Source organism: Suricata suricatta, chromosome 7 (assembly GCF_006229205.1).
Source record: "Suricata suricatta isolate VVHF042 chromosome 7, meerkat_22Aug2017_6uvM2_HiC, whole genome shotgun sequence".
Taxonomy (NCBI): Eukaryota; Metazoa; Chordata; class Mammalia; order Carnivora; family Herpestidae; genus Suricata; species Suricata suricatta.
This window is the reverse complement of record NC_043706.1, coordinates 563,459-580,113: the sequence shown is the minus strand read 5'-3', so window position 1 is coordinate 580,113 and position 16,655 is coordinate 563,459. Positions and strand designations below refer to the sequence as shown.

The window sequence follows — 16,655 nt, the reverse complement described above, 5'->3', positions numbered from 1 at the left end:
CTTATGAGGCAAGCTCTCAGTTTTTCCACATTGAGGATAATATTCGCTGTGGGTGAGGAATAAGCTTAGAAATTCCCTGGGCTTGCACCAATGAGATAACAAGGCATAAAGAATTTCAAAGCCATAGGATGCTCACACCCAAGCTTGGGTAAACAGGATTAACCCCGCCCCCCGATAGAGTAGGTGGGGGCAAAGGCCCTCAGGATAGAGAGCAGTGGGGCAAAGGCCCCAGTGCAAAGGAATATGAAGTAGGCAAGACTAGGCATTCAGGGCAAAGCACCTACCAATTTAGTACTGTAGCTGAAAGCTGCTTTCACAGGAAGGAAGGACCAAATCAGGTAAACAGGGAGATAGGGCTATAGACTGCTATGGGTGAATTTGCCCAGGGCAGAGCTGGTTAGTAAAAGAAAGGTGCCTTGTTGACCCTGAGGTTTCATGCTCTCTCTTACCCCCTAGGCTAGCTAAGATAAACAGACACGCGCGCCTCATGTCTGCCATTAACAACCATCTGTCCATCTGCCTGGCACCAGGACTTTGTTTTATATCGACCCAAGCCCCTAACACTATATATCTTCAAACCCCCCTTTCCCTCATGCCCATGAGTTAATATTCACAGATTGTCTCTTTGTGCACATCCATCACGTTTGAAAGCCTTCTGATGTTAATAAATATGGAGCAAGAACCCTTATTCAGGGCTCTTGTCTTTCCCTAGATGTTAGCCATCTCTCTCATTTTAATCCTGTGTCTTCTTTCTTGCTGGACAAGAAAGAACCTTAGACTTAGAGTCTATGATAGCTGTGGGTCTTTTGTTTATGGCCTTTATGGTATTGAGGTATGTTCCGTCTATCCCTACTTTCTTGAGGGTTTTTATCACGAAAAGATTTATCCTCTCAAGTACTTTTTCTGCATTAATTGAGAGAATCATGTGGTTCTTATCTTTACTTTTAAATGTTATATAACACATTGATTGATTTACAAATATTGAACCTACCTTGCAGCTGACTTGTTTGTAGTGAATAATTTTTTTAATGTATTGTTGGATCCGGTTTGCTAGTATCTTGTTGAGGATTTTTGCATTGATGTTCATCAGGGATATTGGTCTGTAATTATCTTTTTAGTGGGGTCTTTGATTTTGAAATCAAGGTAATGCTGGTTTCATAGAATGAGTTTGAAAGTTTTCCTTTCATTTCTATTTTTTCGAACAATTTCAAAACTATGGTATTAGTTCTTCTTTAAAGATCAGGTAGAATTCCCCTGGGCAGCCATTTGGCCCTGGACTCTTGTTTGTTTGGAGATTTTTGATTACTGATTCAATTTCTTTACTGGTTATGTGTGGGTTCAAATTTTCTGTGTCTTCTAGTTTCAGTTTTTGTAGCTTATATGTTTCTAGAAAGTTGTCCATTTCTTCCATATTGCCCAATTTGTTGGCATTTAATTGCTCATAACAATCTTTTGTTATTGTTTGTATTTCTGAAGTGTTTGGTTGTGATCTCTCCACTTTCATTCCTGATTTTATTTATTTGGGTCCTTTCCTTTTTCTTTTTGATCATTCTGGCTAGAGGGTTATCAATTTTGTTAATTCTTTCAAAGAACCAGCTCCTGGTTTCATTGATATGTTGTACTGTTGTTGTTTTTTTTTTTTTAATTTCAGTATCATTGATTTCTTCTCTAATCTTATCATTTCCCTTCTTCTCCTGATTTTTGGGTTGTATTTGCTGTTTTTCTCCCTCCCTTAGGTGTAAGGTTAGGTTGTGTATCTAAGACCTTTCTTCCTTTTTAAGGAAGGTTTTTGTTGAATCGATTGGGAGTTCTCTGAGTTTCCTGGAGTTTGATGTCTCTGTTTTTCCTCAGGTTAGGAAAGTTTTCCACCATAACTTGTTCACATAAACCTTCTGACCCTTTCTCTCTCTTTTCATCTTCTGGAACTCTCTATGATTTGGCTGTTATTCCTTTTTAATAAGTTACTGAGTGCACTAGGTCTTATATAGTGATCTTTGGCCTTTGTTTCCCACTTCATTACTCTCCATAACTTTATCTTCTGTATTTGCTGATTCACTTCTCTCCTTTGTCCACTGTTGCTGTCATGGCATCCATTCGAGATTGCATCCCAGTTAAAACATTTTTAACTTTGGCCTGGTGAGGTTTTATTTCTTTTATCTCTGCAGAAAGGGATTTTCTGCTGTTTTCTATGCTTTGTCAAGTGCAGATAGTATTCTTATAATCACGGTTTAATTCTGGATCAGACATCTTACTTATATCTGTGTTGATGAAGTTCCTGGCTGTCATTTCTTCCTGTTCTTTCTTTTGGGGTGAATTCCTTCATTTTGTCATTTTATAGAAAGGAAACAATTAATGAAAGAAAAAATTAAAATTAAAAGAGTTAAAAAAACAAAAATTAGAAAAGGAAGCTAGATCCTAGGTGTGTTTCAGTCCACTTGTTGAAAGAAGCTTGATGGAATAGAGAAAAAGGGGGAAAGAAAGGGGGGAAGGTAAGAAAGAAAATAAAAATAATTTCTAATTAGCTAAAATAAAATAAAGAAAATGAAATAAAATAAAAAATTTTTAAATAAAAAATAAAGTAAAAAACAACAAATTAAAATAAATTTTTCTTTTTTTGTATCCAAGAAAGAGGAAGAAAAGAATGAAAAAAAATTAAAGCAGAAGCAGAGAAAAATAAACTAATATAAGAACCAGCAAACAGAGTGAAACATGAATAAAGTTATGTCTAGTTTCCCCTAGAACGGAAACCATGAAGCACTCTGTAGTCTGCATCCGAAGCAGGTGTAGTGACTTCTCTGGTCTTCTAGGGGATGTGCCTGGAAGGTGGTTAGGTGGGGCTTGGTGGGATGGCTCCATTCTCCACTGGGTGACACTGCTTAGCTTACTGGGGTGGAGTAGTTAGTCTGTCACAGGAACTTAGAGCTCTCACCCACCCGTGATCAAGCATCCCTCCTTTGTCTCAGGTCTCCATGCACTCTCCACCTCTACCCTGTCCGTGTCCAAGTTGTCTGCCAGAGTTTTGTCTCAGAAGGGGTTGCTTCAAAACCCCACACTTCAGAGACCCCCATGTCTTGGGCGTGTGCTTAGTTTCTGGGGGAGGGTCTCTCTGAGCAATGGCCGAGTGCCGGCTTTCCTCAGCAAACGTTCATGCAATCGTGCAGCAGCAGAAGTTCAGAGATTATGGCAAATCACAACACAGAGTCGGTGCCAGGTTTCACCACACTCTGGCATCTTTGTCCCAATACCAGGAAGTGTGGCTATTCTCCAGGGTCCGCTAGGACCTTTGCCCAGCAGAGGTTGTATGGCTTCTACCAAACGCTCTTCAAGCAGGCGAACCACTTCTCCCTGTGAGGCACACATACCCTTAAGACCCTGCCGCCTGCTTCTGGGGAGTCACTCTGCTTCCTCACCAAAGCACGACAGGCACTAAGCTCTGAAACTTCAGATTCTGTGCTCCACTGTTTATAGAACCCTGGTGGTATTGAAATCCTCTCTTTTCTTCCCTGTCACTGCTTTGGGGAAGAGATTTCTTGTCCAGTTCCCGATGAGTGTTTTCAGTCTTTCTCTCACTGTCCCTCTAGCTTCTTTCAGGGGAGGTATTTTTCTTGTACAGGTGATGTGCCATGCTCTCCCCCTCCCTTTCTCTCTCTGTCCTCTCTCCACGAAAACAGCTCCCCACACTCCATGGCTTTTCTCTCCCCTAGTTCACCTCCCCACACCACGTACCTGCCAAGTTCTGTGGCTCAAGTTATGCAGATTGTTGTGTTAATCCTCAGATCAATTTCTTAGGTGTTCACCATGTTTTGGTGCTGATCTAGTTGCGTTTCAGGGATGAGAGAAGCACGGGGTCTCCACGCTGCTTTTATAGCGTGTGTTATGGAAACAAATAGCTTGGTTAACTTAGAAAAAAAAAAGCTAAATAATTACAAATAAAAAGCCAAATAAAGTTTATTATTTGGCCTTGAATTAGCAATGATCATTTATTTTTTTATTAAAATTTTTAAAAAATGTTTTTTTATTTATTTTTGAGAGACAGAGACAGTGCGATCAGGGAGGGTCAGAGAGAGAGGGAGATACAAAACCGGAAGCAGGCTCCAGGCCCTGATCTAGCTGTCAGCACAGAGGCCAATGCGGGGCTTGAACCCACAAACTGTGAGATCATGACCTGAGCTGAGGCGGGACGCGTAACTGACTGAGCCACCCAGGCGCCCAATCGTTTTAGATACTACTTTGTTTTCTTGAAAACAAATCTCCTAGTTTTGTTTTGTTTTTTTTTTTTTGCTCTTTATTATTTTGAGAATTGTAAGTATGTAATGTAAACAAAGTTTTATCCTGTGACAAAGAAATCCAGGCTGAACATTCTCCTTTATTTTGTGCGTGAATGTTTATAAATTCCAACCAGTTTTACCAACATTTGAATCAAAGTAATTCAAACGGATCCAGAGAAATTTAGGAACAGGAAAGACCAATGGGTTTGGTGTTATGGGGACCAACCCTGTCCCAAGCACCATTTACTTTACTCAGTGCTTTATTTCATATTTGTTCTCTGACTTATAATATGCTGTGATCATTATTAGAATACTTACTTTATTTGGCTCATGAATGTTTGGCTTTATGCAAGTCGGGTGCATCCATAGGATGGATGTAAATGTAAATGTGGCTACTAGAAACTATATTGTAGAAAAGTGTTAATGACAGAAGAAATGTCATTATATGGTGTAGGATACAAAACTATAATCGTATCTCTATTTTTAATGTATGTGTCTAGAAAAATAATGGAAAGCTATATACAAAAAATTAGCACTCAGCGACCTGAAGCATTAAGAGTATAAGAAGGACAAGGAAGCGTCTCAGAAAGAGACTCAAATGACCCCACAGCTCTTAACACTCCCTGATGGTTGTTCGCCAACCATTTCCAGAACAAGGTGGAGAGTGAGAGAAGGAGCCTGACACTTCCCATGTGGGCTTCTTAATAGTTACTTATTCCTGTGAAGATGGTCCCAATATCCTGAAGAGATATGTCCCATAGGAAATTTTGATGTTCATTGCATGCCTCCATAATTTGTTGTCAATGCTAAATGCTTTGTATTTATGCTGATAGAGATGATGATTGTTTTACCTATTAAGCTATATTTCACTCATGTAGCATGTGAATACCACAATTGGAGTGCTTGTTTCTCAATTCTCAAGAGGAAGAAAGAGAAAACCAAACTCTGTCCAAATTCATCATCTTGGGATTCTCCAAACTAAATGATTTGCAATTTTTACTCTTCACCATCTTCTTTCTGACTTATATCTATACTTTGGGAGGAAATATCTTCATTATCCTGGTGACCATGGCTGATCCACATCTGCACACCCCCATGTATCATTTTCTGAGGAATTTGGCCTTTCTCGACATCTGCAACACCACCACCAACGTCCCCCGATGATGGTGCATCCCCTGTCAGAGAAGAAGAGCATGTCCTATGGGGCATGTGAGGCACAACTTTTTGCACTTATTTTCTTAGTAGAGTCAGAGTGTGACCGTTACATTGCAATCTGCAAACCTCTGAGGTCCTCGGTGATTATGAACAGGGCCCTGTGCAGCCGCTTAGCCGCCTCGTGCTGGACCGGGGGTTTGCTCAACTCAGCGTGCGGCAGAAGCTTTTTAGCTGAGCATGGTCCCACTTGTTTAGTTTCGCTTTTGTTTTCTGTGCTTTGGTGTCACATCCAAAAGAATCATTCCCAAGGTCAATGTCAAGGGGTTCCCCTATTTTTCTAGTAGCAATTTTATGGTTTTAGGTTTTGTGTTTCAATTTCAATCCATTTTAAGTGGATTTTTGTATATGGGATAAGATGTGGGTCCAACTCCCTTCTTTTGCATGTAGAGATCCAGTTTTCTCAGTACATTTATTGAAGAGACTGACCTTGACTCATTGTGTATTCTTGGCATCCTTGTAGAAGATTAGTTGGCCATGTATGTGTGGGTTTATTTCTGGGCTCTCTATTCTGTTCCATTGATCTACGGATCTGTTCTTATGCCAGTACCACACTGTGGAAATTGCAAGAGCTTTGTAACGTAATTTGAAATCAGGAAGTATGATGCCTCTAGCTTTGGTTTTCTTTCTCAAGATCATTTTAACTCTTGGGAGTCTGTTTTGGTTTCATATGAATTCTAGGATTATTTTTTCTCTTCCTGTAAAAAAAAAAGATGCCTGTGGATTTCTAATAAGGATTGCATTGTCTGTAGATCATTCTGTATAGTATGAGTATTTTAATATTATTTATTTTTCCAAGCATGAACATGGAATATTTCTCTACTTAAGTGTCTTCTTCAATTTCTTTTGTCAATATTTTATAGTATTCCGTGTACTGATCTTTCATCTCCTCGGTTAAATTTATTGCTAAGGTTTTTTTTATACTATTGTAAATGTGATTATTTTCTTAATTTCTTTTTCAGATAGTTTCTTATTAGTGTATAGAAGTACAACTGATTTTTGCATGTTGATTTTGTATCCTGCAAGTTTATTGAAGTCTAACTCTTTTTGTGGGTGGCGTTTTAGGGTTTTTTTTATATACAAGGTCATGTCATCTGTACAGAGAAAAAATTATATAGGTTCCTTTCCTATATGGGTGCTTTTTATTTCTTTTTCTTGCCTAATTTTTCTGGCTACAACTTCTAGTATTATGCTGAAGAGAAGTGCTGAGAGTGGGTCTCCTTCTCTTGTTCCTAATCTTAGACGAAAAGAACTCAGTTTTTTACAGAAAAATGTCTTTCATAGTTACTCATACTTATCATTTCTGTTGCTCTTCATTTCTTCCTGGAAGTTCAAGTTTCCATAGGGACATGTGCCCATGTAGCTTGAAGTACATCCTTCAGCATTGCTTTATCACAGTCCTCTTGGTAATGGATTCTTTTAATGTTCTTTTAGGTGAAAATGTTTTAATTCACCTGCATTTTTAAGGAATATTTTGACCAGATATAGAATTCCGAGTTGACAGGTTTTTTTATTTTTCTGCTAACATTTTAAAATTGTGGTTCCACTGTCTTCTAGTTTCCATGGTTTACGATGCTGGGGCAGCAATTACTTAAATCATTCTTACACTGTATGCATTTTGCCACTAAAAAAAATTCAATGGCTTCATAAGGACACCAAAAAAATAAACAACCCATAAATCGATACTTATGGGAATAGAAATATAGAGAGAATAAGTCTTCGGAGAGAAAAATCTCAAGACCTTAATTCCCAGGATGCCACTGGGGAGGTTTTCCAGGATTTACTCTGTTTGTTCTCTGGTTAGAATGAGAGATGAAATTTGCTGAGATCCAATCATTTAGATATAAGCTGTTTGTAATAAAAATGGATGTAAGAAGTTTTCAGCAGCCAGAACTATCTCTGATAATTTTATTCAGGGACACATCTGATCTCTGATTTCTGGATATCCTTTCTGAGCAGACATTATGTCATTGTAAGGTATGTGTAGAGAGAAGTTAGGGAAAACTGGCAGAGAGAAAGATTTTCTGATGTCAGGTCAAGGTCCCTGGAAGGTGTGGGTGGGTATAACTGGGAACCTCTTTGAGTCTAGGCTCTGAAAGTCACAGAATGGAACACCAGGTGGCTCCTGGCACAGGTCATCAGCAGTGAAGCTTCAAATTCCCTAATCAATTTGTACGTATATTTTTTGCTTTTTTGGTTCTAGTGTTTTTCAGAGTAGATAGTCTTTGTGATCAAAGATAGTGTATGTTTTGATAGAATGCCTTAGTGTATGTTTTACAAAGAGAGAGAAAAGATAAGGGGAAGAAGGAAGTGAAGGAGAAAGAAAAGAATAAGCTGAGTATTGTCTTAATATATGTGACAGGTTTCAGTTCTGTCATTAGTCAGCATGCTACATTGCATATCATGTCAGATAGTTACATAACTTTGCAATAGTATTAATTTTAGTGGGAGCGTGATGGTATGACAATTCAGGAAAAAGGAAAATAATTTTCAGAACTGTAGTATAATCATTTGTTATCACATGGGTACATCTCAAATCCCTGAAATACATACTTGTTACAATGTCCTTCAGTTACTTCCCTCTGCTACCAATAATTCCAGGTAGAATATTTCTCCTATTATCCACATCCCTCAAATACAGCTCCTAGACTTTCGTGTGTTTTCACCAATCATATAATTATTTTTTAAAAACTTTTTACTGATACTAATTAACCACTAAGAATCACTAGTGTCCTTGAAGTCAGTTTATGATGAAGACGATTTGCTAAAACAACAACTGGCCCTAATAATTAAAAATCATTTATTTGATCACACATATCCATTCCTCACCTTCTGTGTTGCTGGGAGCTCCGATAAAGCAGAGTCCTTTGTGACATAGCATCACATTTAGGGGAATAATGCAGATAGATTGTAGATTACTGGGGTTAGTAAAGCACAAATCTGACCTCTTGTGGATAGTTTTCTTAGTTGACAAATACTGAACTGGTAATAATAATCTGCTAGTTAGTTCAATCAATATAGAGACAGCAGACACACACACACAAAGTTCCAGACAGTTTTAGATATAGTAGTGAATAAATGGACAATAGTTTGGTTTATTTGTTTGTTTCTGGAGCTTACATTTAAGTTGAAGATGAAAGACAATTAAGTTGAAGATGAAAGACAGTGTGATAAAATCCAATGCACCAGATTGGGACAAGTGCCATTGGTGATACCATAGCAGGAAAGAAAGACACCGTACTCTTTTCTCATTTTTTGGTAAATTAACAGAGGGCAATCAGAGCAATCCACATTGAGGGAGTGCCTGTAGGGCAAAGACCTACGAGGTGTGGGTGTTGGTCATGCAGATTTCAGGGTGTAAGAGTGCCCAGAGGGCGGACAGCTGTGCCTGGACACTGAGCTTAGTGTGACCAGTATGTTCCAGGAACAGCAGCAAGCTGGGGCAGCTAAGCACTCAAGAGTGCATGGACATAGACTCAGTCTTTGATTTTTACTCTTGAGTAAGATGGGGATCACTAGAGGGTGACGCGCATTAGGCTTGTGTGTAGTAGAGTACTCCTGGGTGCTGCTGAGAATGGTGGAGTGGGCAAGAATGCCAAGACTGTTGCAACAACCCAGAGGCCTGATGACGGTGGCTTCATGCACCACCAAGAAGACAGGAAGAAAGGGACTCTGAGCCTGTGTTCATGAAACAGAGGAGGCTGCAATGTTCTGTTCAGTCCTTTTCAAAGTATTGATATTCAAAATTATGCTTCCTTCTAAAGGAAGTTGAGGCATTTCACATTTTTCTTTATTTGGAAGAATTTGTGTAAGTTGCTATTATTTCTTCCTTAACTATTTGGTAGAATTCTCCTGTGCAATCAGGCCTTGGTGTTTCCTTTGGGGGAAGATTTTAAACTTCCTATGGAGTTATCAATCACATTTCCTCTTTGTTACTGAAATTTTTGTAGTCCACTTTTGGTTTGAATTAACTTATAAATTACACCTGCATTGTTAAGTTCATTGGCATGAAGGTGTTCATGGTGACTCTTATATTGGACATCGACTTTCACTAATCTTTTCATATTACTAGGTTTTTACTTCATTGACTTTGCTCTGTTGTGCTCTTTTCTACTGTATTGATTCATGTTGTAATTTCTATTATTCCTTTCCCTCTACTTTCTTCAGGCTTGAGTTGCTGGTTTCCTTCCTTATCCATCTGGATTCTTTTTTTTTCTGTTTATTTATTTATTTTTAACATATGCAATTATTTTCCATCATTTACACTACAGTAGTTACAATTACACTCCAAACAGAAAAGCAAAGTAAAAAATCAAAACCCCAACTTCTATTTCATGTAATTAGACTTATACAGAAATTAGAAGGTTATGTAACAGCTAGTTAATCACCTAATTTCACAGCTATCTGAAGTGGCGATCATTATATAGCAGCTTATCTATGATACATTCAAGACACATGATACAATTTATTACTTGCCCATAAGCTAAAACACAGCATGCTTAATACCTTTCCTTAAATTCCATTGGCTTTCAATACTTTTTTCTTTTCTAGCATATGAATCCAAGGCCAAAAATTCCCCTATGTTTCTTCCTTTACCTGCAGAACAAGAGTTTTGATATGTCTCATCTTCATTATCATTCACTTAAAAATAGTTTCTAATGTCTATTTCTCCTTTTATCCATGAATCACTTGGGTTTGTACTGCCTAACTTCAAGCATTTAGGGAGTCCCTAGATATCTTTTTAGTGTTTTCTAATTCCACCACAGTCAAAGAACAGTCTTCGGATGGTTCCATCTTTTGAAATTTTTGAAGCCTTTGTAAAAATGATTTTTTAAAAGTAATCTCTACCTTCAACGAGGGGCTCAAGCTCATGTCCTCAAGATCAAGAGTCACAATCTCCACCAACAGTTTTTTGTAAAGATTGAACCTCGGCTTGATTTTTTAAATGTTATGTGCTCTTGAAAATAATATGAATTCTTTTCCTATTTTTCATTTATGCATTGTACTCTACACAGTCTGAGGATCCCCAGGCCATAATCACTCTTGCTTTGTACAGTATTTCTCACCTCTCTGGAGTCCCTTTTCCCTTTTGTGTGCCCAGACGTGCACCCATTCCACAGTTCTCCATCTTCGTCTGCATTTCCATTCCTCTGCCTGCTATCCCCTCCTTCTTCCTCAAGAATTTCTTTTAGGGTATATTTAGTGTAGTGATGGATTTTCTTGATTTGTGTTCTCTTTCTCTCTCCCTCTCTCTCTCTGTCTCTGTCTTTGTGTGTGTGTGTGTGTGTGTGTGTGTGTGTGTGTGTAAATTTTTTCTTGTTGGGTTAAGTGTTCTATATATGTTAATCAAACTTGTAATTTATGTTGTTCAGATGTTTATATTCTTCCTAACTTCTTGGCTGATTCTCCTATCTGTATACAGAGAGATATGTTGAAGCTTCTTATTCTGATGGTGGATTTGACTATGTCTTCACTCTTTCTGTCAGCTTTTGAAATTGGGAGCTTATGCTGGACAATAATATTTTGGACGAGTTATTAGCAGGAGACTCTCAGTGTGGGTGGGTGAGTATCAGTTTTTCTAGTTCCTTAGGTCAAGGGCCCACTTTTTAGTTGAGGATGGTGATGATTTTATTTTACTGAAGGCTTAGGTGGTCAGGAAGGGTGTTCTGGTTTTCTGAGACTTTTGTATATCTTAGGAGAAGAGGGGGAAAATCTTCACAAGGCTATGTCTGTGTTGCTTCCAGAACCTGGAATCATAAGCTAAACAACTAACTATTCCCCTTATTTGTGTGTCTTAATTTGTGCAACCTTGAATTCTAATACCATATGTGAGGTTAGGGTCATGTCCCACATCTCCTACTTTAAAGAGTCCTTTTTATAGCTGCTTTTATTAGTCTTATGTCATTTTACCAGATCTGAATTTATGATGTATGTTAATCTTCAATTTTGTTGTAAGTAAATTTAGCTTTATCACTCCTAAATATTCTTTATGTTGTAGCTCACTCCTAGGCTTTTCCAAATAGTAATCTTGTCCTACTTAACACCCACTCTGTAAAATTAAAAATTCAGAAAGATTAACTCACTGTTATTGTTGCATTTGCTCCCCAAGCAATGGAGAATGTCACTACAATGAATGAGTTTCTCTTACTTGGCCTGACTAGTGTTGAGGAGCTGAAGCCTTTCTTCTTTGGGATTTTCTTAATCGTTTACTTGATAAGCTTGGCTGGAAATGGAGCTATACTGATCATCGTTATTTTGGAGCCCAAACTCCACTCCCCCATGTATTTTTTCCTGGGAAACCTCTCTTGTCTGGACGTCTGCTATTCTTCAGTGACACTGCCCAAGCTGCTTCTAACCCTCCTGTCCACTCGCAGAGCCATATCTTTCCTAGGCTGCATCACTCAGCTACACTTCTTCCACTTTCTGGGCTGTTCTGAGGCCATCTTGCTGGCTGTTATGGGCTTTGACAGGTTCGTGGCCATCTGCTACCCACTTCGCTATGCTGCACTCATGAACCACCAGGTGTGTGTCCTTTTGGCTGCCGTGGCCTGGCTCACCAGCTTCCTTTATGCTCTGATGCATTCTGTCCTGACTGCACGCCTCAACTTCTGCCACTCTCTGAAACTCCACCACTTTTTTTGTGATGTGAAGCCCCTCCTGGAACTGGCCTGTGGTGACACGCAGCTCAATCAGTGGCTTGTTTCCATCATAACAGGTGGCATTTCCATGGGCGCCTTCTTCCTGACTCTTCTTTCCTACTTCTATGTTGTTGGCTTCCTTCTGTTTGAACATCAGTCCTGCAGCACACTTCGCAAGGCTCTGTCCACGTGTGCTTCCCACTTCATGGTGCTGTGTCTTTTCTATGGGCCTGTGGGCTTCACATACATCCGTCCAGCCTCAGCCACTTCCATGTTTCAGGACCGGATGGTGGCCATTATCTACAGTGCAGTCACCCCAGTGCTGAACCCACTGATATACACTCTTAGGAATAAGGAAGTGAGGTTGGCTCTGAAGAAGATGTTCAGAAGGATGTATTGAAAGACTGCCAGGAGCACCTGTGGGACTAACAAGGCAGATGTCTGATGTCCATTAAGACAGTCATCCCTGCATTGTGGTGAATGGTCTACTTGATTTCTGTTGTTCTTTTGGGAATTTGTAGCACTTGTTACTATTCTGTACTTATTTATGTATAATCGTTCTTGGTTCAGTGTTTATTCACCCAGCTGTTTTTTTAAGAGATGGTCATTGAGCATATGCTATATCAGACAGTGTAGTAGTGGCAGTAAATGCATAAGTGAGAAAAAATTCCACAGTCTCATGAAACTCAGGTTAGTGTAATGGGGGCCACTCAACAAGGAAACCCGTAATTACACATGCAAGGATAATATTATAGGATGGAGAACTGAAAGGAGGTAGGAAGGATGAGGAGGGATGAGGATGGGCACATACGATATAATAAAGGATCTACATGCTCCCTGTCCTGAGTTTCTGAAATAGAGCTTCTAAAATTCTCAGAATTCCCCAAGTGACACAGTGTCTTTGTTATTCATGAGCCACTTGGATCACACCTGGGCTTATGCTCCTAAGGTGGCCTCATAGGGCCCCAAGACAGCTTCAGGATGGGACTGGTCCTGCCAGAAATACCAACCATGTGGCTAGAGGTTTGCAGCTTCTTGTCATGGCGATACCATGCTGACTTCCAGAGGGGAGAGAGGCTAGAGGGTGAGCTCAGCTACCTGGCAAGTGATTCTGTCTGCCACACCTGCGTAACAGAGCCTTACTAAAAACTCTGATGCCACGCCAAGCAAGCTTCCTTGGTTGGCACTGCACATTTTGAACATTGATGGTTACTTTTATGTGTCAGCCTTACTGGGCTAAGGGGTGCCCAGAGAGCTGATAGAATGTTATTTCTGGGTGTGTCTGTGTGAGGGTGCTTCTGAAAGAGATGTGTTTGAACTGGTAAACTGAGTAACTGAGTAAAGGATGTTCCCTTCACTAATGCAGGTGGGCATCATACAGCCCACTGATGTCCTGATTAGAATGAAAAGATAGGAGAGGGGTGAATTCTCTCTCTGCTTGGCCAGGACATCCATCTTTTCCTGCCCTTGGACATTGATGATCTGGTGGCCTTTGAACTCAGACTGAATTATTCCACCATCTTCCTTGGCTCTCCAGCTTGCAGATGGAAGATCATAGGATTTACTGGCCTCTAAAAGTACATGAGCCATTCCTATAATAAATATCCCCAGATAGATTAAATATCAATATATTCTGATGGTTTGATTTTTCTGGAGAACCCTAGATAATACAAATATCAGAATACCATGAAGGTAACACATTTTGAGGACAAGGAAGCTTTGCATTTAGGACCCTTCCAGAGTTTGCTCTATGTGTCTCTCCATCTAGCTGGCTCTGGGTTGTATCCCTATCTCTGATCAAATTATAATCATTTGTGAGTTATTCTAGCAGATTATTACACCTGAGGATATGGTAATCTCCACACTTGTAGTCAGACAGTCAGAAGCAGGGGTGATCTGGAGGCTCCCAAATTTGCAGCTAGTATCTGCAATCAGGTTGGTCTTGTGGGGTTTGAACTAATTCCAGGTAGTTGGTGTTGGAAGCCATTATACTCTGTCTCTGTGTCCCTCTCTTAAACACACCCATTCAGCCACACACACACACACACACACACACACACACACACACACACAATCCTTCTATAATTCACAGCCTTAAGTAATTCTGTTTAAGAATTCTGTTATGACTAACCAATTCTTAGTGGATAAAAACATGACATTTCCTTAGAGATGTGATTAACAGAGTATCCAGCAGACAAAATGCTGTACCAGGCAGCAAGGTTGAAATAAAAATTAATGTAATCTGACTTGCATGGGTTGATGGTGATGGAAAGTAGATCATAGGAAAAGTTCTACACAAATAGCAAAGATATTGTTTGATACGTATCAAGAATAGGTGAGTGGAAGGCTTATAAAGCTACCGCAGTGAAAAATCATCATTTCTTACTCAGTTTCCAGATATGAACCGTTTCTCAAAAACTGTCAGTTCAAGGAGATGCAGGGTCCCCTTCAGGAAAGTGCCTGTGATGTCATACAAAGTGTATATGGAGGCAGTTTTTCTATTTCATACCCATGAGAGATCTATGGCTCTTTATCTGAATAATTAATGCTTTAGAAAGGGGAACTATCCAAATCTTTTAAGAACTTTTGGACAGAGAGTCTAAGCTAACATGGTAACAAGTAATTCCAAATATGATGAACCTGTTGGACTAGCTGAGGAGGGGTGGTGTTGCTCTGTGAAAGTCCGATGATAAAAGGATCGCTGGTCTAAATCTGTCCCATAGTGAGTTTTGTGTTCTTACAGGACCACCCACGAGTCATTTTGAAGTCCCTGATTATATAACTGAGCTGGTTATATTCAGTGGCTGTAGTTAGTGATTTGTATGAATTTTAGTAATCATTTGTAAGAAGGATCAGATAAACTTTATTTTTACTCGAAATGACCAATAGTACACATTCATGGTCTTTTTGGGGGGCTATATTAATTCCCTATTTTAAAAAAAGATTTCATGTTAAGTAATCTCTACATCCAATGTGGGGCTCGAACTGGTACCCTGAAATCAAGAGTGGCATGCTCTACTGATTGGGCAAGCCAGGTGCCCCTAATTCTCTAATTCTGTCACAAAATAGTCCAAAGGGATCTAAATCATCTGAAAATTATGCAGAAAATATCCCTTGTTTACTATACTGATAACATTGTGCTACTGAATCTACTGAGCAGGAATTGGTGAGATGTTCTGAAAAGACATATGTGCTCCAGGGCAGGGACATGAACTCTAAAGACCAACAGGCTTTCTATACTGAGAAGGCTTATAAAGTGGATGGAACTCAAAGGTGTCATGCTAAGCAAAATAACTCAGGTGGAGGACAGATACCATATGTTTGCACTCATAGGCCTAACAGGAGAAACCTAACAGAACCATGGGGAGGGGAAGGGGGAAAGAGAGTTGGGGAGAGAGAGGGACGCAAAACATGAGAGACTATTGAATACTGAAAATGAACCGAGGGTGGTGGTGATGGAGGAGGGCACTTGTGGGGAAGAGCAGTGGGTGTTGTATGGAAACCAATTTGACAATAAACTATTAAAAAAAAGAATAAGGCAATAACAAAAATTAAAAAAAAAGAAGTCAAGTGGTCTGGAACACATAAGCACCTCCTTCAATGAAAAAGACACTCATTGAGTCTTGCATCTCCTATCCTTAAATGTAACATTCTTGGTGAGCCCCCTTGGGTTTAGGAAGCAGTATAAATCATACTTGTGGCTATTCCTCAAGTATTTCTTTTTCTGTTCCAGCAGTTCATTGGTTTGTTACTAAAAGGTAAGACTGACAGGCAGAAGCTTGCACAAGAAATTTCCTGAGTTCACAGGGTCAGGCCAGTGACAAGATGATCCAGGAGATCCTTGGAGGTATCTGTGTGGATAAAAATTCTGTGGGATCATGGTCTCTTGCTTTTTGGGTTGGAGCCCTGTGTTGGCTTCTGTGCTGACAGCATGGAGCCTGCTTGGAATTCTCTCTCTCCCTCTCTCTCTGACCCTCTGCTACTCGTGATTGTCTGTCTGTCTGTCTCAAAATAAATAAACTTAAAAAAAATTCTCTGGTATGTCCCTTGAAGGACCCAACAGGAGAACTACAGTATAAGATCCCCAGGAGTTTAGAGTGAAACTATGTCATTTGCATCCTAGAATTTGATTATTAAGTATGTTATTAAATATGATGATTAAGTCAGTTCCCACCATGCGGCAGCCTGATCATCTGGTTGCAGAATCAAGTGACTATGTGAAAAAAATTTCCCTCCACAAACTGGCTGTTCTCACACTCATGAAGTCATAAGTTTGATGAGTATAAAGTAACCTTTTATTCAAGAAAGTAGTCTATGTAGAATAAGTTTAGAATGTGTCCAGAGGGCACAAGTATGCAAACACGCTGCCAAGACCCAAGTTGATTTCTTCAGTTGTACCAAAAACTGTACCTAAACTCATAACTTCATAAGACATCTCTCTTGTCCAGATGCAGAGGAAAAACCACATTGACTGAGTTCACGGATGAAATGTCTTGATTTTACTTTGAACTGAAAGTGAATTGCTATTGCCAGGAAG

General features: G+C 39.5%; 1 protein-coding gene across 1 annotated transcript; it reads left to right on the top strand.

Annotated features, from left to right (window-relative positions):
* Positions 1–3,113: 3,113 nt before the first annotated feature.
* LOC115296432 (olfactory receptor 12D3-like) lies at positions 3,114–12,518 on the top strand. Its single transcript, XM_029944891.1, is given in 4 exon segments — positions 3,114–3,183; positions 5,191–5,424; positions 5,427–5,634; positions 12,041–12,518. Coding segments are annotated over 4 exon segments (990 nt in total).
* Positions 12,519–16,655: the final 4,137 nt, after the last annotated feature.